The following is a 27,276-nucleotide window of genomic DNA, read 5'->3' as shown; positions in this document are numbered from 1 at the left end:
AGATGGCAAGATCCCCGTGACACACGATGGATGAATTCGGCCCAAGGCGCGCAGCGGAAAGAGGACAGGACTAGCCCCGCACGCACCTGCAGCGTCACGCAGAAAAACCCTAGCTCCACGGAGTCCGCGTAGCAGACTGCGCATGCGCCGCAGTGGGGGGGGGAGCGTGGGAGGCCCCGCCCAGCGCCTGAGACACGCCCGCCCCAAGGGCTGAGGCCACGCCTCCTTAGCGACTGACCCGGCTCCAAGCGCCGCGGTGTGGGAGGCCCCGCCCCGCTCTACCCGGCAGCCCCGCCCAGCGCCCGAGACGCCACGCCCCCAGGGCCGAGGCCACGCCTCCTTAGCAACTGACCGGACTCAGTCACCTTAGCACCCGACGCAGCTCTCACCATGTCTGAAGAGGACGAAGCCGCTCCTCGGACGGAGAAGGTTCTGCGGATCCAGAGGGTGTTTATAAACCTGCTGGACACGTACAGCAGCGGGAACATCGGGAAGGTGAGCGGCGGGGTTCCAAAGGCCGACCCCAGCCTTCCGCTTCAGGGCACAAACCCGGGTAGCACAGGTGCAGGCCTTCTCCAAGGGACTTCCCAAATCCCGGGCCTCGCCAGTGTCCCCGGACCCCACTCCGCCCCCAAGGGCTGGAAACCAGCAAATCCCGCCCTGTTTCTGGCGCTTTTAACGTAGGGAAACTGAGACCAAGACCAAGAGACGCCAAGAGCGCACAGAGGGGACCTGGCCTTCTAACCAGGCCTCCCGCCTCCCGCCTGGGGTCCCCTCCCATCCTGCCGCCGCTTCTGAAGCGGGCAACTGGCGAAGAAGTCAATCCGTAGCTGCGTCCACCCTTGAAGCAGTTCCATCCACCCATCCCTTTACTGAGCATGGGTGTAAGCGCCAGGATCTGAGCCCTGCGAAAGCCTCACTGTCTCCATCCTTAGCCCTGGACAGTGAAGATACTCCAGAGAACCCAGGGACCTTCACCCTGCATTGCCCTGGCACTCACAGAAAGCAGCCCTGGAGTCGTCTCTCCTGAGAGGGCCCACTGCTGTTACTTGCAACCTTAAGAGTGGGGTGACACAGTGGTCTAACCTCACCTCCTCACCCAGAAGACCTCCAAGAGGCTCAGGTCATACCCCGACGTGAGGCAAAGCTCCCTGACACGGACAAGGCAACAATGCATGTCGCCAGTACTGGTTTCCTAGGGCTGTGATCACTCACGAATCACCACAGCGAAACGGGAGGTGGGGGAGACTTCAAACCACAGACCTGAGTCTGTCACAGTTGCAAGTGCGCTCACACGTGCTTGTGTGCATGCGTGTGTGTGTGTGTGTGTGTGTGTGTGTGTGTGTGTGTGTGTGTGTTTTACTGGGGACCGAACCCAGAGCCTTTGGCATTCAAGATAACCAGTGAACTAAGCCCCCACTTGCTTGCTTTTCTCTCTCTCCCTCTCTCTTTTTCCTTCTTCCTTCTTTCCTTCCTTTCCAAAGTCTTGTTAAATTTCCCAGGGTTGCCTCAGACTCACAGTCCTCCTGCCTCAGCCTCCTGAATAGCTAAGATTGCAGGCATGAGCCACTGGGCCCAGTTTTCTAGGGCAGAAGTCCAGAGTCCAGGTACCAACCAGGCTGGTTCCTGCTAGAGCCTGAGAGGACTGACTGCGCTGGGTTTCTGCCCCGGCTTCTGGCATTTGCAGCAATGTGTGCAATTTGCAGCAGTTCTTGGCTAAAAGACCCAGCCAACTCCTGCCTGCTCCTTCCCGTGGTCCTCTCTCCCGTGCCTCTCCGCCTGAATTCCCCTCTTCTTAGTAGGACTCCATACATGAAGTGAGGACCCATCCTAATCCAGTATGATTTCATTTCAGCTTGTCTGTACCTGCCATGACCCTAATTCCTAATCAGGCCATATTACAGGTTCCAAGAGGACAGGAAGGGCTGGGGATTTTAGCTCAGCAGCGTAAATGCCTGCTTGGCAAGCACGAGGTCATGAGTTCGATCCCTGGTGCCACAAAAACAAAAAACAACAAAACAAAACAAAAAAACCCAAGAGGACAGGAATTGGGGTAGGGTGACACTATTCAACCTAATACTAAAGTTTGGTCAATAATGGCTATAGAATTGACATGTAGAAAATTATATATTTCATACAATTATACGTGATAATGCATATTTTACACACTGGATGAGACTCCAAACAAATGATGTATCTTCCAAAAATAAGAAGAAGGAAAGACAGGACAAAGGCACAAGCCAAACTAAATACAGTAACTAAGTTATTTTTAAATAAAGGAAGCATTAAGCCAGGTATGGTGGCAAAGGCCTTCAATCCCAGCACTTGGGAGGCCAAGGCAGAAGGATCACCTCAGTGTGAGGTCAATTTGGGCCACACAGCTCAAGACCAGCCTGGACCACATAGTGAGACCCTGCCTCACAAAACAAACTAACAGCAAAAACACAGCATTAAAAAGACAGATACCTAACCCTGGGGAGTGAAGCGTGCCTATAATCCCAGCCCTAGGGAAGCTGAGCAGGATGATCTCTGTGAGTTTTGAGCCAGCCTGGGCTGCAATCGTGAGTTCAAATCCAGCTTGAACTACACAGCGAGACCCTATCTTACCCCCCACACCCCACCCCCAAAAAATAAAGAGAAAAAGCCATGTGCTAGGAATGTGGTTCAGGGAGTAGAGTGCTTGCTTGGCAATGACAGCTGAGCGTGCCTTAGTGCCCAGGTTCGAGGACAAGGGCAGTCCATTGTGAGTTTTTCACAAAAAGATACAGATATACAGAGAAGACAGATAAGAGATAGAGACAGATAATAGATCATCTGTACACCTAAAAAAAAATGTCAAACACAAGAAACTGCTAAGTTTTGTCCCCTTCGGAGAACAGGATTCATAGACTCAAGAGTGCCACATGGCAGACACTACAATCAGGACAGGGCTACACAAGAATAAGAGGTAAAAAGATTGCTGACCTCAAGGCTCCTGCCTCTCCTGGAAGGAACGGACAGTAAGCAACATTTTAGGCCAGGGGTTTAGCTCAGCAGCACAGTGCCTGCCTGGCAAGCACAAGGTCATGAGTTTGATCCCCAGTACCAAGAAAAAAGAAAAGCAACATTTTAAATAAACACAACATTTCGGTGTGTGTGAAGCACTCTGAAGGATGGAGAGGGTCAGAGGGCTGGGGAAAGATGGCATGGGGGCAAGGGCTCTCAGGAAAGCCAACCTTCATCTGTCAGAGGCAGGTCAAGGTCTAAGCCAGCGAGACAAACCCCAGGGGGTGCAGCAAGGGCAGAGACTGAGGTGGAACAAGGGGGGGGGTGCTGCAAGACCAGAGGGGCTGGGCGCCAGGAAGCAGCTCTTCTGGGGCCGACTTCTTGATGCGCAGGGGCAGCAGGAACCTTGCATACCCTCTAGACTTCTAGAGGGTGATGAAAACCTTTTCATTTCTTTTAAAATCAGAAGAAAACAAATGAAATTTAAGTGTCAAAAGATTGTTTGGTGCATAGCATGCAATCATAAAATATCATTTCTGCAATTTTTTAATGGAGAAAGGGGCCCACGAAAGCCAGCCAGCTGCTGAATGGTGACACAATGTGGTCTGTACTCCTTTCTGCTACTTGCAGAAATCAAAGCGTCAGCGTCAGGCGCAGGGGGCCAGGTTTGTATTCTAGCCCAGGGAAGCCTAACATTTTTATAATAAAACCTTCAGACACACAGAGATCTTTCTCAAAAGCTTCTCAGTCACTTTCGGGTTCGTCTTTAATCCATGGGGGCCTCTCTTTCTGGCACCCCAGGTATCTGCTCTGAATCTGTACAAGCAACCTGGCAGCAGTAGTGTGAAACATATCAAAGAAGTGGCAGCAATACCCCTCAATTTCAGCTGTACCCCCAAACTGGGCAGGGTCACCCCAAGCCCCTTCCAGCCTTGTCCCCTGCTCCTGTGATCTTGTTGGCTATCAGTTTTCTCATCTAAGCAATGGGATAGTAAAATTGAATATGTATGTATGTTTGGATTTAAATGAAGACATATAAAATGTACTTGAGAAAAATATCTTCCAGTAAGAAACTGAAGCTGTGAACTCTCATGCCGACTTGGATGATCTTCTCTACCCCCCCCCCTCCAAAAAAAACAATGTGGGATTTTTTGTTTGTTTGATTTTCATTCCCAAGTGTACTAAAGTCATATTCTTTACACAAGTTTAATATATAAATTAAAGTGAAATGATTTTTACTTATATATGAGTAGAACCCTTGGATACTGGAGCAGCCACTCCCAAGGAGAGCATTTGCAAAAACAAGAAGACACACTTTGCTAACTTCACCCTGTTCTGCTACTCAGTGCAGTGGCCTCTGGCCACCTGTGGCCATTGGTCACTTCCAAGTGTCCCGGTCCAAATGCAAAAGTGTGGTAAATGTAAATACACACAAAAATTTAAAAGACAGTATAAAAAAGATGTAAATTATATTCATACTTTTTATATTGTCTCCAAATTAAATTTATAAAATTTAGGGTATATTATAGTAAAGAAAACATTATTTAAATTGGTAACTTAAATTATTTAATTTAGCATTATTTAAATTAATAATTTAAATTAATTCCTTTTTTTTTTTTTTTTTTTTTTTTTTGTACCAGGGATCAAACTCACCACCTCTCGCTTGCCAAACAGGCGCTTATGCTGCTGAGCTGCATCCCTCGTACTCCATCTGTTTCTTTCCAATTTTTTTTAATACACCTGTTAGACAATTTTGAATTACTAGGCTAAGGATGTAGCTCAGCTATAGACTGTTTGCCTAGCAATCCCTAGCCCTTGGGTTCAATCCCTAATACCACAGAAAGAAAAAGAGAAAAGAAAATTTAAATGACCTAAGTGGTTCACAGAACAGGTCACTCTCTGTCTGTCTCTGTCTCTCTCTGTCTCTGTCTGTCTCTCTGTCTCTCTGTCTCTGTATCTCTCCGTCTCTCTCTGTCTCTCTCCACCCCTCGTCTCTCCCCCCTTCCTTTTAGAGTTACTAAGGGTAACCAAGGGGCAGCCTCGCACTGGGGCTTGCCTAGCTTACCCCAACAGTCGTGGTCGTTAGTGGTAGGTATGGTTTTAGGGGTCCCTTGCACTCTTTCTTGTGTTGGTTTTACAGATAAGTGGGTTTTCACATGCACATAAAATCCTTGGGACATTTTCACCCCCGGGTCCTACCCCACTCTAATTTCTAACTTCACTCTTAATTTCTTTGGGGGTGTCAATGTGAAGAGCATATTTTATGTAACTCCGTCCCTATTATTCCCTTCTTCGTGTCTGGTAACAGTCTCCTCCTACCTTTCTTTCTTTCTTTCTTTCTTTCTTTCTTTCTTTTTTCTTAGATTCCACACTGTAGGGAGAATGCCTGATATTTATCTTCCCTATGTCTTATTTCACTCACCAGGATGAGCTCTAGATCCACCCATTTCCTTGCAGACGACAGCATTTCGTTCTCGGTCGTGTGCCCTGTCACTCACCCGCTGGAGGGCACCTGGGCTGCTCCTGTATCTTAGCTGTGCACGGCGGTGCGGGCCTGCAGCGCAGCCTACCGGACGCTGCCGTGTGCGTCTCTGTATCTCACTGGACACGCCCGGCGTCCTCACCAGAGCCCGGCTCCACGCGTGGTCCAGCCGCGAAGGGGCCCTAAACAAGCGATGCGAGCCCTCAGAGGCGGGGCTGCTGGTCTGTAACACGGGAGTCACAAGGGCACCCACTCCGCTGTCGCTGTCGCGCGGGAATGAGACCGGCTGAAGGCTTCCCTCACTGTGTGGTTTTTAGAGTGATCGTTCACTGGCTGCCCTTCCGTTGTTGGTTCTTAGTACTCAGGAAATCCCTGTCTTCTTGTAGTTCCTGGCCAGCGCTGTAGTTGGGGCTTCCCTTGAAGAAGTCGCAGAGGAGGAGGAGGAGGAAGATGACAATAAACCTGCCCCAGAAGCCACGCCAGCCAAGCAGAAGGAAGGCACATTCCAGATCGTGGGCACGCTTTCCAAGCCGGAACACAGCCCGCCGGACTTCGCCACGGAGACGTACAAGGTGGGAACAGGCAGCCCTGCAGGGAGTGGACAAAGGGAAGCGTCCCCTCCACTCCGGCCTTTAGTGTGCCGTCACTCCTAGCTTGCCACTCCTTCTACTTCTGCAGACACGCCAGCAAAGGCAGGGCGGGGGACCCGCTGTTCTCCTGTGACAAAGATTAACCACATTAAACCTTTGAAGCCAGGCACGGTGGCACGTGTCTGTAATCCTAGCACCTGGGAGGCTGAGGCAGGCCTGAGAGTGACCACAGGATCACCCTGTGTTCGAGACCAGCCTTGGCAACATAGTGAGTTTAAGGCCACATCTTAGATGAGATAGTGAGACCCTGTCTCAAAAAAAAAACAAAAAAACAAAAACAAAACAGAAAAAGTATGACTACAGCAAAAATTCAAATTAGACACTATTGAAAAAGATGGTTCTGATTTTGATGTCCAGACTCATAAAATTTTTCTGTATGCTATGCTTAAAAAATCTTCCATTGGCATCACCCAAGACAGCTGTGGGCCGTGAAGGCACCATCCATGAAGGAGAAATACCCTTTGAGAGTAAGCTGCCAGGAGCCACACGTGGTGACCCACACGTGTACCTACAGCTATGCTCAAAAGTTCCAAGCCAGCCTGGCCAAATTAGCAAGACCATCTTAAAATTTTAAAAGATAATGAAAAGGGCTGGGTAGTAACTCAGTGGTAGAGCACCCCTGGTTTTAACCCCCAGTACCAAGAAGAAGGAGGAGGAGGAGAAGTAGGAGGAGGAGGAGGAGGAAGAGGAGGAGGAGGAGGAGGAAGAGGAGGAGGAGGAGGAGGAAGAGGAGGAGGAGGAGGAGGAAGAGGAGGAGGAGGAGGAGGAAGGGGAAGGGGAAGAAGAAGAGGAATAGGAAGAAGAAGAAGAAGCCGCCACTCATGAACAGTTTATCATTGTGCCACTGTCTTATTGAGAAAGCTGCCTCCATGTGACAAATTCTACATAGCTGAAGTCTGGTGGGTTTTTTGTTTGTTTGTTTTTTGAGACAGGGTATCACCATGTAATTCAGGCTGGCACTGAACTCACTACACACAGGTTGACCTCAAACTTGCAACAGTCCTGCCTCAGCCTCCCCAGTGCTGAGATTACAGGCATGTGTCACCATGCCTGGTGGCAGTTGAATCATTTAAGATCCCCTGGGAAGTGTGGCCCATCTCCTCCTCTGCCTAGTCTGCTTTTCTCTGGGCCTTCCATACAGTGTCTTAGACTATGCCCTATACCAACCTTCCTTCCTCCCTCCCTCACCTCCCTTCCTCCAGTCCTATTCATCCTTCAAGACCTAAGTCCTTACCCTATAAATTTATACAATTATGTGCTAATTAAACATAAAACATAGACCAGACAGGTGGCACATGCCTATAATCCCAGCACTTGAGGCTGAGGCAGGAGGACTGCCTGGGGTTCAAGGCCAGCCTGGGCTCTATAGTTGAGTTCAAGGATAGCTTGAACTATAAGGTGAGGCCTTGTCTTTTAAAAAACAAAACCAATAACAATAATAATAAAACTTGAAAAATATTATTAGTATAAATTTCATCCTGCACTCAGCTGCCCTGAAGCTGAAAGCCACGGGCTCCTTGTTACCTTGCCTCCCACACTGCAGGATCAGGGAGCCTCAGCCCGTCTCCCCTTTCCATTCTCCTGCCCTGCGCATTAGCTTGCATCGCCATCGAGGCGCTCACTGTTCACCCCACTTGACTGAATGTGCACTGAGCACCGCAAGCCTCCCAGGATGAACACAGAGCTCCTGGCCCAGCGGGGGCTCTGTGCAGAGCCCTGAACGTGACAGCAGAGGGGTGCACCCTGGGCACGCTGAAAGGGGCAGGTGACAGCTCTCAGTCCCGTCCACAGAGCATGTCTCACTGAGATGTCGTTCCGTCTAAACAGTGAGGTTCCCTTGGAGTTCAGCGCTGCCAATGCCTGTCCCTTTTCTTTACAGAACCTCTCTCGAGCAGACCTCCTCACGCACCTGCTGGAGTGCGACGTGATTATCTACAACATCACCGAGAGCCCACAGCAAGCGGAGGAAGCCATCTGGGCTGTCTCTGGTCAGTGGGGTGACTCTCTGATGCCCTTTTCCTTCTTTTGCCACGCTGTGCATCAAACCCAGAGCCTCAGGCAAGCTAAGGCAAAGCTCCACCACGGAGCTACACCCCAACCCGGTACCAACACCCTGAAATTGTAAAGGGCACAATTTGTGTGCAGGGTGTGGCTTCAAGACCTAAAGATTCTCTCTAAAAGGAGCAGTTTGATTCATTTCAACTAACGTTCTCTGATGCAAAGGTCAGGGAGGGAGGGTGGAGAACAGGCACATTCTCAAAAGGCTTTGAGGGGTGTAATGAAGTCTGAGGACCTCTGGTCTAAGTGGACAAGATGGAGTCTAGCAATTAGCTCTTTCTGTGATTTATCTCTTCTTTAAGTCTGGAGGAAAGGAGAAAGTGGGTCAACTGATTTGAATGATTAATTATTCTAGACTGGGACAGCCAAAAAAAGACAAATAGTATCTTGTATTTCAGTGCCTTTGATTTTCTGTTTTGTTTTGTTTTGTATTGTTTTGTTTTGTTTTAGATGGATTAGATCAGGAGTTAGCAAACTTTTCACATAAAGAGCTAACGTCAGTAAATATCTTTGGCTTTGTGAACCATCAAGTCTGCCACTGTGGGGGAGCACAGCCATAAGTACCATAAATGGATGGGCTGTGTTCTTGTAAGTCTTTATTCACAAAAGCAGGCAGTATTCTGCTAGCCTTTGGATGAAATGTCCAGCAAAACTCTATTTGGGCTTAAATTCAAAGAAATGGAACAGACCCTCATCTAACCCGGCCTTAACTTAATACAAGAAAACACCTGCTCGAGGCTCAGATGCAGCTCAGTGCTCAAGTGCTCACTAGCATGTGGGTGACCCTGGGTTTAGTCCCCAGCACTTTGACAAACAAAAAGTCACCCCCCAAATGACCTTTGGCCGGTGTGGTGGTACACACCTGTAATCCCACACTCTAGAGGCTGAGGCAGGAGGATGGATCACCATGAGATTGAAACCAGCCTGTGGGTTACATGGAGAGTTTGAAACCAGCCTAAGATACATAGTAAGACCTTGTCTTTCATAGATACTGAAAAAGAGGGCAAGATGGCGTAGGAGAAAGGAATGAATTATTAGAAATGAGAAGCAGAGGCCTGGGAATTTAGCTCAGGGGCACAGCACCTGCCTGGCAAGTGCAAGGTCCTGAGTTCAATTCCTGGTAGCCACCAGAAAAAAAAAAAAGGAAAAATGATGCTAGGGCTGGGGATTTAGCTCAGCGGTACTGATAAAAAGAAAACAGAAAAAAAAAGTGTAAAAAAAAATGAGAAGCAGATATTTGCATACATGGATGAAGGGAAGGGAAACAGGTCTGCCACAGACATCATAACGCAAAAAGGATTATGACCCGGCTAGAGGAGCTCCAAGTGTGTCAGGAATTCACAAAACAGGCCGGTCCGAAGCACAGCAGAGCAGAAAGGTTAAAAGAGCAAAATTCACTGGAAAAGGCGGTTTCCTTAGGATAGAAATAGAAACTGGAGCTCACAGCAGCGGCACGGTTGCAGCGTGACCGCAGCGGTCTCCCAGCGATGCTTCCCTGTCAGGGCAGCGACCCGGTGCAGGTGGATTCCGAGGTCGCAGCACCTTTCGGGACTAAAAGGGCCCCGTGGCGACGTGAGAGCCGGGCCTCGTGGGGCCCTCCCTGCTGCTGCGTTCTAGAGGCTCAGCCTCCACACGGGCAGCCCATAACCGCCGCTCTTGGCCTTGCAGCGCTGCACCAAGAAATCAGCCACTTCGGGAAGCGCAAGGTGTTTATTTTGGTCTCCACCGTGATGACCTGGGCGCGATCCAAACCTCTGGATCCGGTAAGCCGCGCCCCTGCCCCTGGGGGAGCGCCGGCAGGGAGCCTCTGACACCAGGGACCCCACGGCCCCCACGGCGCTGCCTGTAAACCGCACTGTAAACCGCACCCGGGCGTGTCTCGGTGGTGTGGCCCAGGGCATCCCAGGAGGGTTTGTCACCTTTTTCCCTGGTGGGCCGCACTTGCGGTGCACCCTTCCATTCCTTACTGGGAGCTGCAGGTACCGAACACACCTGCTCTCCTTCCCTCCTCTCCCCCTCCGTCTCTGGATCCCTTCCCGTCTGAGAGCAGCCCATCGCCCTACTTCCTATGATTTTTTATTTTGCTCTTTATTTATAAGAGAAGCCATGTGATATGTAAGCTTGCATGTCTGATTTATTTCATTTAACGTTATGGTCTCAAGGTGCATCCAAGCGCAAGGTCCTGAGCTCAATTCTCGGTACCAAAAAAAGGAAAGAAAGAGAAGAAAAAGATAGTATCGAGGTGTATCCATTTTCCTACAAATTGACCCAGTTTATCCTCCTTTATGGCAAAGTAGCACTCCACTGTGTGTAAACAGCACATTTTCTCTGCCCATGCATCTGCTGATGAACGCATAGACCACTTTCAAGGTTCGGCTATTGCAATTTGTGCTGCTATATATACGGGTGTGCTCGGATCACTGTGATGTGATGCCTTTAACTCTTTCTGGAAGACACTGAAAAGGGGGAATAACTGGGTTGAAGGGACTTTCTAGTTTTAGGAGATTTTTAGGGGAGAATAGGGTTGTTTGTTTGATTTTGTTTTTTAGAGACAGGGTAGTTACAATCTCACTTTAATTCAGGCTGACCTTAAACTCATGCCAGCCCTCCTGTCTCAGCCTACTGAGCATTGAGATTGAAGGCGTGTGCCACTACATCTGGCTATGGCCAGAGACACTGACCATTTCTCCACATCTGTATCAGCCAGTCCTGCTTCTCCTTCTTCTAGAAAGTTTCAGCAGAGCTGAAAAATTTCTGTTCCTGGGGCTGTCGTAGCCCTCCTCGGTTGTGGCACGTGTTTGTGGGCTGCTGGTGCAGACAAACGGCTACTGTGCTTATTCCGTACGGCAGCAGAGCACGGGCAACTCGCTTGCTGCAGAAGGGTGCTGTGTCCTGGGGCAGCCTCTGTGCCTCCTGCGGCAGGTCCCATCCTAGACCCTGCACCCCAAGCGTTCTCATGTAGCCTTGTACCCTGAGGCCCATGCGTGCACGAGTCCCCCTGCAGAAGGACACCCGACAAAGAACATGCGCAAGTGGACGGTGATGGCTCCCGTGCACCAGTCAGCCCGAGCCGCAGCCTCGAGGACCTTAACCAAGAACAAAATGATAACCTGGGCATGTGGCACTTGCCTGGGACCTCAGCACTTGTGAGGCTGAGACAGGAGGATGCTGCAAATTTGAGGCCAGCTCGGGCTACCTAGTGAGTTCAAGGCCAGCCTGCCCTACAGAGCAGTGGCTATGTCAAAGGATCAAAGAAAAGAAGATCTTTCATTTACTTATAGGCAGACTAAGCAGATGGTTAGTACAAGAAAACACGATTACAGTCTGTAAATATACACAACTAAATAGAAGGACGCTGCGGCATCCTCCCTCAGCGCTTGGCCAGCCCGGGGTGCAGCGTGGACCCGCAGCTCGCTGTCTCCCCAGAAGCCCGGCAGGGTCACCGTGCCCCAGGCAGGCAGGACTGAGCAGGCATCAGCAAAGCAGGGCCGGGAAGCCTGGCCAGGGTGCCCGGGAAACCTGGCTTTGGGACAAAATAAATTCTCCATTTATCAGAGAAGATACAAAACTGCATACAAATCAGTTCTGACATAAAAGAAGGGTGGCAATAGTAGAGTGTTTTCATCTGTAGAATTTTATTTTTTTCACCAGAGAGTGAACATTTATTTTACTTTTAAGGGGGTACTGGGGATCAAACTCATGACCTCATGCTTGCCAGGCAGGCACTTGTGCCACTGAGCTAAATCCCCAGCTCCTGTTGTAATTTTAATAAGTAGGAGAATCTTAATCCTGTGTTTTGTTTTTCTGTACTACCCATCTGGCTTTGTTTAGTTAGTTACTTATTTATGTTTATTCTGACAGTACCAAGGATTGAACCCAAGGCCTTTGCATTAAGCTATGTGCCTGGCCCATTTTTGACTTCTGAGACAGGGTCTCCCTGAGTCTCTGGGGCTCCCCTGGAAGCCCCCGCCTTAGTGCTGCTCCTTCTGTCTTGCAGGAGGACACTGAGGTCCCGTTCACCGAAGAGGACTACCGAAGAAGGAAGAACCATCCGAATTTTCTGGACCACATAAATGCTGAAAAAACAGTCCTCAAATTTGGGAAGAACGTAAGTGCGACGTCACAGGATGCGGTGGGCAGAGAGGCCATGTGAGGCCCTGTGCTGAGCTTGTGCCTGACGCCTAGTCAGGGTGAGGGCTGTTCCCCGCATCTCTCTGGCCTGATGTGGTGGTGCACGCCTGGAATCCCAATTCTCAGGAGGCTGAGGCAGCAGGAGTGCTCAAGTTGGAGGCTTACCTGGTCTACTTGGCCTGAACTATATGGTGAGATCCCACCTCCCTAAACCAAAGTAATAACAACAACAACGGTAATAATAATAATGTAAAATAAAATTTTAAAGACCTATGTGTTTAGTTTCCCAGAAACTTATGTCCGCAGATCACTGAGCTGTGGTCTCATCCCTCCGTGCACCCTCCTGAGGGGTCCTGGTGCAGGTCCTGGTCTGCCCACCTTGCAAGGTCCCGGCTGAGCCTAGGGGCTCTGCGCATCCCCGAAACTGCCCTGGGAAAGAAAGGACCCCCATTTTCTCTCTTCACTGGAAAGCTCATTTTAAGTCAGGGTGCGGAGCCCAGAGAGCCTCCCCTGCACCGGGTCGCTCTGTCCCAGCTGGCCGGCCCGCCTGGGTCACTCTGAACAATGACAGTGCTGTCCGGGCCCCGGTGCCCCCAGACCAGGGGGCACTGCGGGATAGAGGCCGAGAGGTGCAGCCGTGGTTCACCCACCTCCACCAGACAGCCGGCCCGCGGGGTCCCTTCTGTCTCCTGGACTCGGAATCCCGTCCAGCCAGCTTATCTCCACGCGTCTGCGCTCACCAATTACTAGGATGCATGCAGAGCTGACGAACTAATGCGCACGATCAGAGCCTCTCGGCTTCCTGTGCCAGCAGCACTGGTCATTTTGGCACACACACATCGTAAAAGTTTTGTATTTCTCTTGTCTTTTATCAAAAGAGATGACAGGAATTTCCCTACTTATGAAATAGTAAAGCTGAGAAAACACTGAAGGCTCGCCTCAGTGTGTGCCGAGCGATGTTTTGTTTATTATGCACCATGAATAATGAATATTCATGGACCTAATGAATAATTTTTAAAATTCTGTGATGCACAGGGCGTGGTAGCGCACGCCTATGACCCCAGCACCCGGGGAGGCTGAGGCAGGAAGATTGCTGCTAGTTCAAGGCCACGCTGGGCTACATAGTGAGTTCAAGGCCAACCTGAACTGCGAAGCGACACCTTGTTTTAAAAAAAATCTGTGAAATATGTACTACTAGCACTACCCTATTTTGCCCATATAGAGCTTACATAGAACCCCAAAATTTCTGGAGCCGGAAGTGGTGGCTCACGCCTGTAATCCCAGCACTTGGGAGGCAGGAGGGTCGTTGCGAGTTCGAGACCAGCCTGGGCTATGGAGTGAGTTCAAGGATATTTTATTTAAAAAAAATAGCTCTCATGCTAGTTTGCAACTTGCTGTTTGCAGCAGCCATGAATAGCCATGCCATGCTGCCTTGGAGCCAGCTGAGTATGGACTGAAGCCTCCAAGAACTGCAATAAATAAGCCTTTCCTTCCCTAAAAAATAATAAAAATAAAAAATAAATCAAATAAATATAAAAGGAACCCCAAAACTTCCAAAAGTCCCAGTAATGGAAGACCAACCCTACTAAACGCAGTGCACACGTGACTCTCTAGAGACACCTAGTGGCCGCTATGGATATTACAACAGGAACTTTGGCCCCACAAATTCCCCTGTGGCCTGTGAAATAAATAACCAGTGCCACACAGCACAGCGCTGTGAATATAAAATAATCGAAGAATAAAGGAGAATTAGGAATTCTAGATCCTTGTATACGCATTAATTTACCGCCTCATCCAAGTCACTAAACACTGGCGTGATGTCTGGGACCTACGCCAGGGACCACAGCTCCCAGCAGTGTTCTACTGCTGAGAGATACCCAGGCCACAATTTTTGGAATTAAAACAGATAAAGGGACTAAATTAGACGGCCTGAATTTCTTCCTGAATTTAATAATTATTTTACTTTGTTAAAAGTTTGGATTTGTGAATCTGGGTGTGATGGTGCACACCTATAATCCCAGCCCTCTACTGCTGAGGCAGGAGGATTTCTTCCAGTTCAAGGCCAGCCTATACCCCATATCAAAAAAAAGACAGCATTTCTCCACTTTATATTATCCTTCACTTGAACCTTTTATGTGTATGATCATATATTTTCAACCAGTGAATTAGACATATTCAACAAATCATGATTTTGGGGGAACAGAGTCTCCCTATGTAGTGCAGGCTGGTCTTGAACTCACTATATAGCCCAGGCTTGCCTAGAACCTACAGAGGTCCTCCCACCTCAGCCTCCCAAGTGCTGAGAGTCAGGTATGTGCCACCACGCCTTGCACCTATAATTTCTGGTGCCCTTACAGTCTTTACATTATCTCAGTTCCACAGGGTCTAACTCAAAAGCCTCGGTCTGTGCATGAGGGCAGATTGGAATTGCAGCTTTATGTATACAGTTTATTCATATGCTGTGTTGGTTACTGTTTTCTCCTTGCTAAGCCAAAATACACAACACCCAAAGTTAAGGAAGGAAGAGTTTATTTAGCTCACAGTTTGTGGAGGTTTTAGTCTAAAATCAAACGGCTCCAAGACAGGGTGGCACATGGCAGAGGGCAACAGTTCTCAGCAGCAGAGATCAACACAAGCAACAAGAGCTGCAGGGAAGGAGGACACAGGGAGACTCTTCCTGTCCCTCAGGTATGAGGGACACACCCACGGGGGCGTAGCCCTCACATCCATCCCAGCATTGGGCCATGAGTCACTGACAAACCCTAGAAGCCTGCCCCCATGGCCATGTGAGGTTTTGGGGGGACACCCAGACACAGGCCACAACTTGTGCTATCTAGAGTCACTTTGTGGTATTCCACAGGCATTTACCTCCTTATAAACAATTACAGAATAGCTATTCAAAGGCATAGTAAACATAACCCTGATTACACTACAATATTCAACATAGGCATCCCTAGCTTTGCATTCTTTGATGACATTAGCACATTAAAGAAAAATATGCCATGAACAGTGATGCATGCCTATAATCCCAGCACTCCAGAGGCTGAAGCAAGAGATTTGCTGTGAGTTCAAGTCCAGCCTGGGCTGAAAAGTGCGTTCAAGACCAGCCTGAACTGCATAGTGAGAAAAAGAAAAAAAGGGAAAACAGATGTCTTCCCCAGAACATGGTGTGCATGCCCCCAAAAACATTCAGATGTGAGCTGTGGTTTCACCAAAATCCGTGCAGGACAACCAGTCATTGCCTCCTCCTGCCCGGAGTGTTGCTCCTCGACGCCCCTGTCGGTCACTAAAGTCTCACAGAATTTCCCTGGCTGGGGCCTAGTCCCCTGCACGGTCACCCTCCAGTCCTCTGTTCTGCTTCTCTCCAAGGTCACTGGCCCTAGGCTGAGGATCTGGTGGGCGACACCCCAGCTCTGCACACAGTTGGGGCGTGCGTGCATCCCCCGCTGTCTGTCGCAGTCACCGTCAGCAGCTTTGTTCCCTGGAGCTCGTCAGAGTCCTAGTAGCAGCTCACAGTGTCCCAGGAACATTCTGAGGCAGGCAGGAATTCAGAACGCCCCAAGTCAAGCCTTTCACGGCTGAAACTGTTTCTCTGGAACCAGTTTCCTCCTTAACTGTTTATCACAGATGAGTGACTCCTTCACACCCTCAAGTAAAATCTTGGGCCTTGATTTTCTTCCTTTTGGTGGGGGGGGGGGATTGAACTCAGGACCTGGTGCATGCCAGGCTGGTGCTGTGCCACTGGGCTGCACCCCTGGACCTTCTCCTTTTTGTGACCTCCCAATGCCCTATTTCGCAGCTGCACCCTCCCACCTAACCCCTGCCTAAAACGTCACAGCTCTCAGCTTCCTTCCTGCAAAGCCATGGCCGCTCTTTCGGGTAGACATGTGAGGACCTGCAGGATTCCAGCCACAGGCTCTAAAGTCCTTGGGGAATCTTCTCTCGGCACTTTACCTGGAACAGCCAGGAAAAGCCAGGGAACTGGGTCGCTTTGCTCACTTAGCTACTGGCCCAGATGTAAGGGAGCGTGGACCAATGGTAGTGTGCATGGGCAGCTTTCTATGATTGTAACAAGATGTCTGAGCTCGTAAATGTATCAAGAAGAAAGATGTTGGCCCAATGTTTCAAAGGTTTCCGTCCCTCACAGATGGGCACAGTACATTCCAGTGGGAGCGCGTTGCCCAGTGTGCAAGAGAGGAAGAGAGACGAGGTCTCGATCCTATGCAAGGGACTCAAGGGCCTCACACCAGGCCCCAGCCATTAAAGCTTCTGTCCCCTCTTGCCAGCAGCCAGCTGAGGACCAAGCCTTTAACGCATGGACTTGGGGGACCGTCAGATCCAAACAATGGCACCATGGCACAATTTCTCCTCCAGAACTTCACTCTGTGACCCAGATTCTCCCACACCGAGGCACTTCCTGTGTCTCCTGGCCCTCCATCCCCAGCTCCTCCTCCCCTCCTTCAATTCCAGACACCTCACCTCCCTCTGAAAATCTAATGATGGTGGCGGTGGTGAGGTTTTATTAATGATCCCACAGCAGGAGGCTGCATGTACAGCTCAGCAGATTCAATCCCCAGCACCGCAAAGCAAACAAACAAAATAAGCAAAACAGAACAAGGAAATCCTATAGCACCAGGTACGCAGTCTCAGTGGGTGATGGATCTGATCGCACATCCGCTTGGAGACTCCTTAGGTCAGAGTGAAGTCCCAGCCTAACCCGCCGCTGGACCTCACATCAGCAATGCAGAAATTCTCAGCTGGCCTGCCTCTCCGGGTTTCTGTTGCATTTCATTTTGTTTTGTTCCTTGTTTTTTCTGTTTTCGAGATGGTGTCTTACTTGCTGTGTTGCCCAGGCCAGTCCCTCACCAGTGAATCCTCCCGTCTCAGCCTCCTGAGTAGCTGGCACCACAGGTGCGCATTGCCACGCCTGGCTTCAGTTTTTTTTTTTTTGTTTTTTTTTTTTTTTTTTTTTTGTCTTTTTCCTTTTTATCGGTACCGAGGATCGAACTCATGACTGCCTGCTTGCAAGGCAGGCACTTATGCCGCTGAGCTAAATCCCCAGCCCCCTGGCTTCAGTTTTAAATCAAGCATTTTCAGGCTGCCTTGTGAGTGTGCCGGGAAGGCAGGCAGTAAACTGGATCAGTCCTCAGGTATCCCTGAGTATTATCTCAACTGTGAACTGTCTGACATTCCACAAAGGACGTCCCCACCCCACCCCAGGTAGCAGAGCATCTCGCTGATGATGAAAGACAGATAAATATCAAGGCAAAGTCTCCCAGTCCCTACACCATCCAGAGGACAGAGTGAACTTTCCAGTCAGCTGAAACCCCCTCTCAGGCCTGCTTCTGAGCTCACGTGATGTTCATCTGTCACTCCTGCTAGTAAACCCAGATCCTGGGAAGGACCTGTTTTTCTGGTGTTTTTGTTTTGGTTTTGGTTTGGGGGTTTTTGTGAGACAGGGTCTCACTGTGTAGTGCAGGCTAGCCTTGATCTCACAGCGATCCTCCTGCCTCAGCCTCCCCAGTGCTGGGATTATCACGCCCGTCAGGACCTGGATTTATAATCCCTGGTTTTATAATCCCAGGATAGAGTTTACAGGCATCCCATTTTCAACATGTAACAAGTCTGTAATTTCACTAAGTGTCCTGGTTATATTTCCACAGTGGTCTGCGGCATTCCTGAGTAGACAGTGTCTCTGCCCTGAGCAACTCCTAACGTGTCCAAAAGAGTTGATGAAACGCCCTCTTGCCCCTCGTAACGACTGAAGCGATCTGGTTAATGTACTGAGGATCTGCTCCTCAGCCATTTTCTGTATTTTACCCCACAGGCCAAGATATTTGCAACTTATGTAGTCGCGGCAGGACTTCAGTACGGCATGGAAGGAGGCATCTTACACACGTTCTTTAAGGTACCACTTTTCACTATGTGGATTTTGTTGAGCACATTTTACAGGGCTAGGGGTGTAGCTTGCGGGAAGAGCTCTTCTGGCATTGTGCTCTAGCATAAAAAAATAAAATACAATAAATCAGCTGGGTATGACAGCATACCCATGTAATCCCAGTACTTAGGAGGCTGAGGCAGGAAGGTTGCCTCAGATTCATGGCAGTCTTCCTGCCTCAGCCTCCGGAGTGCTGGATCACAGGCCCAGGCCACCATGCGCCACTTTGACTAAATGTATTAATGGTCCATATGAAAGGCTTTCAGAGTGACGCTTCCGCATTTATAAACAGCATGCACTGATCACATACACCCTCCCCGTATCTGCCCTCTCCCTCTCCTGTCACTGGGGATCCAAGGAGGTTGCCCAAGGGGAGAAAGAGGCCTCCCTGCCCCAGAGGAGGTTCTTAATCTGTTGCAGAAAGAATCTCAGGACTGGTGGGTGAGAAGCATAGGTAGGCCTCTAAGCAGAAACGGGTTCCTTGCGTTGCATTTGAGGAGTGAGGGGCCCTGGGTCTGCGGGGGGACTCGTGTGGCCTCAGGGGTCCCCGCAAGGCGGGCAAGTGCTTGTTTACTCCTTTGAGTTCTTTATCAGCATCCAGCGCCCGCCTCCTCCAGGTACAGCCAGGTGCTGCTTAGTGAGTGGCAGTGGACTCGGGGTTTTGTGTGAAAGTGGGGGGCATAGTGCCCATGGGGTTCATTAACAGCGTCGCACCCCACAGTGCAGTCCACAGATCGCGTGGACTCTACTATGCTGGGAAAGATGGGGCTGTCTGCAGACTGACTGTGCCCTGAAGATACAGGGGTTCAGAGTGAGGAGTCTAGAAAGAAAATATCCCAAGTGGGATTGGGTCCCCACCTCCTCGGGACCAATTTCCAAAGCCTCCGGCGATTTCTCCGCAGCCGGGCCTCCCCGTCGCTTCACTGTGGTGAGAGCTGCAGCCCTCTCCCACTCCGCTGAGATGAACAACTGCTTTTCTTTCCTGTAGCTCGCTTGGCTGGGTGAGATCCCCGCGTTACCTGTTTTTGGAGATGGAACAAATGTAATTCCAACAATTCATGTTCTAGACCTGGCAGGGTAAGCATCTCCCAGAAATGTGACCTCTTGTGTGGTTCACTGATCTTTCTGTATTTTTAAATTTTTTTTCAGACAAGGTCTCATTCTGCAGTTCAGGGTGGCCTTGAACTCACAGTGTGACCCAGGCTCCCCTTGAACTCTTAGCAATCCTCCTGCCTCAGCCTCCAAGTGCTGGGATGACAGGCATTTGCCGCTTGCCCTCACATCTATGTATAAACTGACCTTTATTGAGCATCTACTCAGTACGAAGGCCCTTACACAGAGTGTGGTATTTATTCTTCCCAAAAACCCTATGCAGAAGGTTCTAGTGGTACCATTACTACCTCCATCTTGCATGTGATTTAACAGCGTCCACCTGGAAGCCCCATGGCTTCCTGCTTTTTGGTTTATTTTTGCTGTTCTGGGGCTGGAGGTGGAATGCAAGGCCTCCGGCGTGCTAGGCAGGTGTGCTACCACTGAGCCACACCACCAGCCCCCAGAGTGAATCTCTTAAAAACTTGGCCGGCAGAGCAATTCTAGGAAAGCGGAGCTTGGAATGAACAGCATTAGGGACACGACTTTCTCCTTTGCCCTGCTAGAGACGGTGACGTGGGCTCCCCAGTTCAGATTCCAGAAAGGAGACAGATAGGGGCTGGTCTAGATAAGACAGCAGCTGGCCAGTGCTTGCGGGCTGAGGTACGGGGAGGAAACAGGCTGGCTTTATCTCACAGCACAGCCTTCTAGCGTCAGGCTCACAGCAGGCTGGGGTCAGCCATGCCCGGGAGCTTTGCGTAAATGGTAAACAGCAAATCATGAGTGGTCACGGGTACAGTACCGGCTCAGACACAGAGTTGAAAAGTAAAGGTCTGTTTTTGCAAAGGGCCTGAGATAGCTTGAGATCATCATCTCGACACTGGCCGGCCAACATTCCTCCCCTGCTCACATGCTGAGCCATGGCTTCAGGGCTTCTGCAGAGGAGCCCAGGTTGCAGGGTCCTGGGCGTCTGCACCCGTGGAGTGGCCCAGCCCTGCTCACAGAGCGCCCTGGCCTGACACCAGGCCATCAAGTTGGGTCCTTACCTGGGGTCACAGCTCAGGTTCAGGGGCTTGGTTCCCCCACTGCAGGTGCATCCTTGGTTACTTTTGTTTTTAAGGATGGATCTTTTAAATTAAGTTTCGACCATATCAAAAATCAGTCTCCAGCCGGGCCTGGTGGCTCACGCCTGTAATCCCAGCACTCGGGAGGCTGAGGCAGGAGAATCATTGAGAGTTTGACCAGCCTGGGCTACAAAGTGAGCTCAAGGCCAACCTGAACTGCATAGTGAGATCCTGTCTCAAAAAGACTAAAAAAAAAAAAAAAAAAAAAAAAAAGCAATGTTCTGAGTCCAATATTGACGGTGGGGACAGAGGGGCCAAAATATGTCCTGCTAGTCACCCCTGATGGTGCACGCCTGTAACCCCACACTCAGGAGGCTGAGGCAGGAGGATCTGCTGTTAGTTCCAGGTCAGCCCAGGCTACACAGTGAGACCCTGTCTCAAAAAACCCAAAATAAATAAATAACTCAATGTGCCTTTCTGTTTTTGCAGAGATTTTACCTTTGGTTACCAGGTTTTAAAGATATAAAGAAGTCTTACATTTTTAAAACAAAATGTGGGGCCGGGGAGTTAGCTCAGCGGCCTAAGCTCCTGCTTTGCAAGCGTGTGATCATGAGTTCCATCCCCAGTACCAAAAAAAACCAAAATGTGTCATTTTAGTCCCAAACAGAGAAGTTAGTGAACAATTTTCCACTATGGAAAGATTCGGTTCCCTTTCCAGTAACATTTTTTTTCCTTCCTAAGAGTTTCTTTGAAAATTCAGATATTTAAGAAAGAAGCTAGAAGTTAACATGAAGTTAATGTGTCCAGAGAAAATAACATAAAACAAGCCTAGCGGCCAGGCCGAGCACGCACGAGGCCCTGATCTAACCCCGGCACTACCAAAACCGGGGAATTAAAATCACGAAACAAACACCACTCATTACTTTTTTCTTTTTCGGGGCTGGGAAGTGACCTCAGAGCCACACCCGGGCCCAAGGGAACCCCAGATGAGTGCCCGTGCGCTGCAGTTCACTGACCAGGGAATCGAGTGGGGGAGCTGGCCGCTGTGGCAGGCCCATCGCCCCCCACCCGGGTCTCCCCAGAATCCTTCGGTCTGTGCACCCGGCCTGGCTCTCAGCTGAGTCGCTCCAACGCAGGACACTTGGCTTCCTGCCCCGGAGTCTGCATTTCTGGCTCATACAGAGGGCAACGCTAGCAACGCCCTGGGCCTGTCGTGGCGAGGACTCCATGGGGTCACAACCTGGAGCCCTGGCCTCCATCCGGGCCTGGAGCTAAGCATTCAGAGATGCTCACGGTCCTTGCCTCATTGTGAGTTTGAGACCAGCTGGGCAGCCCGGTGCTGAGTGCTGTGCGTGAGCCCAGCTTCTTAGAGGCAGTGACTCACTCAGGGACAACTACTGCACCCCATCCCACCCCTTCGAGCTCCGGCCAAGCCCCAGCTGGCTGTCTTGCCAGGCAGGTTGTGCACAAGAAAAAAAATCAGGGCAGAGGCCGGCGAGTGTCTCCCCAGTGGCTGACTCCTCTGCCTGCCCAGGTGTCCTTCAGCCTAAACGGTCACTTCACTCCTTCTGTCCCTCATCTCAATGACAATTAAGTGAGATGACATCAAAACACCAGTGCCAGCAGGGAGGGAGGCTGAGACAGGAGGATGGCTGTGAGTTTCAAGCCAGCCTGGGTTGTATCACGGAACTCTGTCACAAATAGACGGATGGATGGATGGATGGATGGACAAATGACAGGACAGATACCAGAGCTGATGCCTGCTCACTGGGGCTGGATAGTGGGGAGTTCTAATCATCACCTCCCTTTTGCTGCTTCCCTGCCACCCCCACAGAGTGATACAAAACGTAATAGACCACGTGCCAAAGCACCACTACCTGGTCGCTGTGGACGACTCCGCTAATACCCTGGAAGACCTGGTCAAGGTAGGGTGGCCGGCTGCAGCCCATACGGTGGTGCCGCTTACACACCTTTACCTCAACACTCATTATGGAATTAGCTGTGCTAATAAAACCGGGCGCCCTGCAGTAGGATGCACTGCGAACCCAAACTCAGCATTTGCAGCGGCTCACTGGGGAGCCCCCACCCGCTGCCCTTTCTCCAGGACCTACCTGGAGAGAGACAAGAAAGGCCACTCCCAGGCTCAGGTGGCCCCTCAGTCACACAAAGATACTCAGTGTCTGTGAGGGGTTTTGTTTGTTTGTTTTTTATTTATTTATGTACTGGGGATCGAACTCACAACTGCACACTTGCCAGGCAGGCACTTATGCTGCTGAGCTAAATCCCAGGTCCTTGAGGTTACTTTTTTTTTAATTACAGTAAAAGACACATTGCTGTTAAAACCCCTCAAAATCCTCACACAGGAGTCCCCTTCTTCCCGGCACTTCCTGCAGCAGCTCTGCAGGTGCTCTGTCCAGAGGGTCTCTAGTTGCATGGTCACGGTCACAGCCGCCTTAATGTCCTCAGCTGATTCAAAACGTTGACCTCTCATGGCTCTTTTGCCATTGGGGAAGGGCCGGAAGTCACATGGGGACAAGTTCAGTGATGAGCGAGCATGAGGACACACCCGCATGTTTTCCCGAGCCCGCCTTGCTACTGGAACGCGCTCAGCAGCAGTGCTCACCATGTTTTTGATCACACCTCCTGAAGACCCTCTGAAAGAGGACTTCCCAGCTGCTCCAGGAAATGGCAAGAATGACGGGGTGGGCGAGCTGCAAGGGACAGGCCCACCTGAGGCATATTCATAGCAGGGCATCCTCAACTGTCCAAAATCTAACATTGTAAGCATTCGCTGAACACTTTGATCACACTTAACATGAAAATGTGTCTCCACGCCGGGTCTCCTGGCCACTTCCCCGGCCTCAGCTGAGAGGGCCGCTCCTCCCAGGCCTTGCAGCCACAGTTGCGGCCAGCTCCTGCCCTGCCCGAGCTGCTCAGACCTCTTCCTCAGCGCCCTCACTGTCTCCTGCCCCACTTGTGTCCACACTCCCAGAATGCCTTGCAGCTGCTGCAGCAAAATCCCACAGTAGCTCTGAGAGGTGGGAAGTCCAGGCCAGGGCCTTTGCAGGTCTGGTGACCAGTGCAGGCCCTTGGGACGTGAAAGTCCTGGCCTTCTCCCTGTCCTCTCACTAATCTCATTCGTCAGGACTCTACCCTCAGAACCTAATCACCTCCCCACACCCCACTTTTGACACCAGCACCCTGAGGGGTCGGGATTTCAACAGAAGAATGGAGGGGTCTCAAGCACTGAGATTGTCAACAGGCAAAATTACAAGTGTAGAACTGACCTAACTGACATTTATTTTCAAAGCATCTATTAAGGCAGCTTCCATCTAAAAATAGAATAAGAGCCCCAAAGAGGACAATGACACAGCCAGATAAGGTGGCTCACACCTGTGATCTCAGCATTTGGGAGGCTGAGGCAGGAGGATCACTGAGAGTTCAAGGCCAGCCTGGGCTACATAGTGAATTCAAGGCCAGCCTGAATTGCGCAGTGAGACTCTGTCTCAAAAAAAAAAAAAAAAAAAAAAAAAAAAAAAAAAATTAAATGTTATAAGACACATCCCCGGGCCTTGGGATTTAGCTCAGCGGCATAAATGCCTGCTTGCAAGCACACAGTCGTGAGTTTGATCCCCAGTACCGATTTAAAAAAAACATAAAAAGACCACAGGCCAGAATGCCCCTGCCACATCGCACAACTATAATGTGATCGTTATCTGTGTCCAGCTGTCTCCTCTTTCAAACTGGGAGCTCCTCAAAGGGCAGGGACCAGGCCTTATTCATCTCTTTCCCAGTGTATTTTGGGAACAAATAAAGGAATGCCCTCAGCACACGGTCCTCTGCTTTCCGGATGCTTCAGCCTCTGTACTCATGAGTGTTCGTTGCCTCCAGAAGCTGTGTGTGAAGCTCTCACAGGTAAACCAAGTAACGCCTCTATTTTTTCTTAACAGTTCATCAGTAAAAGTACTGGCCCTGGCAAGATCCAGAGAGTACCCAAAGAAAATGCTTTCCTAATCAAGGAGCTGACCGTTAGTATGCAAGATTTTTTTAAAAAGTCTTCCTAAATGTTAGTGAGTTTTGGATCAGAAGGGCCAGGGGCCAACTCCATGTCCTGGGGTGGTGCCGCTGCTCTTTCTCCAGCCTCAGGTTTCTTTTGTGTAAAACCCTAGGAAATGTATGGAAGGCTGTTGGAGGTGTGGCTCTCCCGTCTCCTCCTGGGGTGGGGGGACCCCACTCTTGTCACCAGGACCTGCAGACGGCAAAGCCTCTTGCAAATCACAGGTGCCGCAGGCTGTTTCTGAGGAGCAGAACCGGCTGGGTGGATTTGGGAGTCAGAGGAAACCTTTTCTGCCGTGCTCACTGTTGTGTGTGTGTGTGTGCGTGTGCGTGTGTGTGTGTGTGTGTGTGTGTATGTGTGTGTGCGCGCACGCATGCGTGTGTCTATGTGTGACTGGTAACAGAACCCAGCCCTTCACAATGAGCTCCATCCCTGGCCCTTTTTTTCCCTCTTTTGTTTGGTTCTGGAGTTTGTTTTGTTTTGTTTTGATCCTGGAAATCAAACTCAGGACCTTGCGCCTGCCAGACAGGCGCTGTGCCATGGAGCTATATCCTCAACCCTTGTTTTGTTTTTAAAACAGGGACTCAATATATGGTTCAGGCCGGCCTTGAACTCACTGTGTAATCCAGGTTGGCCTTGAACTTGGGGCAGCCCTCCCGCCTCAGCCTCCCGAGAGCTGGGATTATACACATGCACCACCACACCTGGCTTATTTATTTATTTTGTCTTGAGACAAGGACTCACTAAAATTGTGAAGATACGCAAGCGAGGCTCTACTGTGCCTCCGCCCCCAGAGGGCTGGGATTCTGGGTATGTGCCACCATGACAGGCACATAATGGCTCTTTTGGGGAGAGGGGATACTGAACCATGGTCCTGCGTTATTCAAAGAGCAGGAGTTATGTGTGTTTTTAAAAAGGGCCAGGGGTGTAGCTCAGGGGTGGATGCTGGCTGGCATGCCCAGCACGGAGAAAAGGAAAGGCAAAAAGAATATCCGGATAGAATCGCAATCCCCTTGCACTGGCCCGACTTCCGTCCTCAGTGAGCAGCCTTGCCTGCCGTGCTCACCGTAGTGCTCCCGGTCACTTCAGACTGTGGAAAGGAAGCAGCAGTGACAAACCCGTCATTCCCCCCCCCCCCCAGCAAGACAGCATAGACCACCTGCTGGTCAACCTGAGGATGGAGTCGCTCTTCGTGAAGGAGAACTTCAACATCCGGTGGGTGGCGCAGGCTGGATTTGTGGAAAATGTGAACATCGTCCTCAAAGAGTACAAGCAGAGCAGAGGGCTCCTGGTAACTATCACCACCCCACCTGCAGATGCCCACCCCAGCCCCCACCGCGTTACAGCGGTTATACCGATGAAGGTGCCGCCTCTTCAGACACCCCAACTATCCATCTCAGTCACTTTCCAAACTGGACAAATCTGCCAAGGTCTGACGATCTACACGTACCTTAAGCTGACACTCCTCAGCCGACCCTTCAAACTGTTTAAATAAGCCACGTGCAGCGGTACACACCTGTAATCTCAGCACTCGGGAGGCTGAGGCAGGACCTCAAGTCTGAGGACAGCCTGGGCTGTGCAGTGAGCTCAAGGCCAGCCTGAACCACGTAGCAAGACCCTGTCTCAGAGAAAAAAAGTTAGCATTGGTAATCACTGCTGTGCAAATCAAACAGGGCAGTAACCTCAGGATGGATTGGCACTGTCACAGCATTACCCACATACGCAAAATTACCCAGGTGCCTCCCTACCTGTGGGGAGACATGAGGGGAGGTCAGATCCCCCGGATCTGCTCTGATCTCTCTACTGGCCAGGGGATTTTACTGCCCGTTTTAACCAATACAACCTTTCAAGGCAAGTATCTTTTTAAAAAGTTATTGAAGGAATAAAAGTTGTACCCAATGATCATGTACAAAGCCAGGATGGTTTTTGAAGCATTGGAGATTGAACCCAGGGCCTTGCTTGACCCTGAGCTGCACCCCAGCCCGTTTTTATTTCTTATTTTTGGTTTGTTTTAAGACAGGGTCTCCCTTAAGGTGCCCGGGACAGGCCATCCTCCTGCCTCAGCCTCCCAGAGTGCTGAGATCACACGTTTACCACCAGGCCCTCTGTTCACCAATCTCTTTTTGAAATACCTACACGTCCTGACCTGGTTAAATGAAGTGAATTAATGCGCGGATTGCCTCACATATTGTCCTTCCCTCATGGCGGAAGGTAGGAATGGTGGAATTCTTCGTATGATCAGGTTTTAAGGGCGACGCTCTTACCCCACTTTACGGATGAGGGAACTGGCGCTCAGAGAGGTGAAGCAGCTTCCAAAGAGGCTCCCCGCAGGTCGGGGATGCAGAGATGCAGGCGCAGCGGGAACGGGTCACCTAACTGCAGAGTGTCCTGGCCTCCCCCTGAAACCAGACACAAGAGCAGCAGCACCTGCCCCGGCCTCGGAGGTGGCCTGGGACTTGGGGAAAGCGGAACAGGCGGGAAGAAGTTTCGGAGCTGCAGATCCGTGTCGTGGTCACCTGTGTGGCTGGGGACAGAAAGCGGGCGGCTCCCTAAAAGGCCAGGGCCTCGCCGCCGTCCCCAGCCGGTCCCACCTCCTTGGTCCACGGCCTCAGTTTCCCTGCCTGTTTGGCAGCGATAGGAACGATGCTAGCCAACCTCGGGGGCGAGATTATGAAATCTTTCCAAGCAGGATGGAAATCTTTTATTTTTTCTTTTGTCATTTGGGCTCTGGTGATGCGCTGCGTCCCCAGCCCTTTCTACCTGACCCTGACGCAGGCCATCTCCCCAGGCTGGCCTCAAACTCGCAAGCCTCGCACTGCAGC

At 50.4% G+C, this 27,276-nt stretch overlaps 1 protein-coding gene across 2 annotated transcripts in view; it reads left to right on the top strand.

The window, feature by feature from the left end:
• Window positions 1-291: 291 nt before the first annotated feature.
• The window catches only part of Ak7 (adenylate kinase 7), a 47,377-nt gene continuing 20,392 nt past the window's right edge, over window positions 292-27,276 (top strand). Inside the window, exons 1-10 of one of the 2 annotated variants that reach the window (XM_063241180.1) lie at window positions 292-495; window positions 5,854-6,039; window positions 7,997-8,105; window positions 9,844-9,938; window positions 12,173-12,283; window positions 18,134-18,214; window positions 19,233-19,321; window positions 22,232-22,322; window positions 24,348-24,425; window positions 25,596-25,745. In XM_063241180.1, coding sequence (XP_063097250.1) covers window positions 391-495; window positions 5,854-6,039; window positions 7,997-8,105; window positions 9,844-9,938; window positions 12,173-12,283; window positions 18,134-18,214; window positions 19,233-19,321; window positions 22,232-22,322; window positions 24,348-24,425; window positions 25,596-25,745 — 1,095 coding nt within the window. In that variant the 5' untranslated portion in view covers window positions 292-390. The remainder of the gene's footprint in view (window positions 496-5,853; window positions 6,040-7,996; window positions 8,106-9,843; window positions 9,939-12,172; window positions 12,284-18,133; window positions 18,215-19,232; window positions 19,322-22,231; window positions 22,323-24,347; window positions 24,426-25,595; window positions 25,746-27,276) is intronic. The other variant, XM_063241181.1, reaches the window with a different exon arrangement.

This window comes from Cavia porcellus, unplaced genomic scaffold (assembly GCF_034190915.1).
Source record: "Cavia porcellus strain 051 isolate PalLab524CR breed Dunkin Hartley unplaced genomic scaffold, mCavPor4.1 scaffold_31, whole genome shotgun sequence".
NCBI lineage: Eukaryota > Metazoa > Chordata > Mammalia > Rodentia > Caviidae > Cavia > Cavia porcellus.
This window is presented reverse-complemented; position numbering and strand designations above follow the sequence as displayed.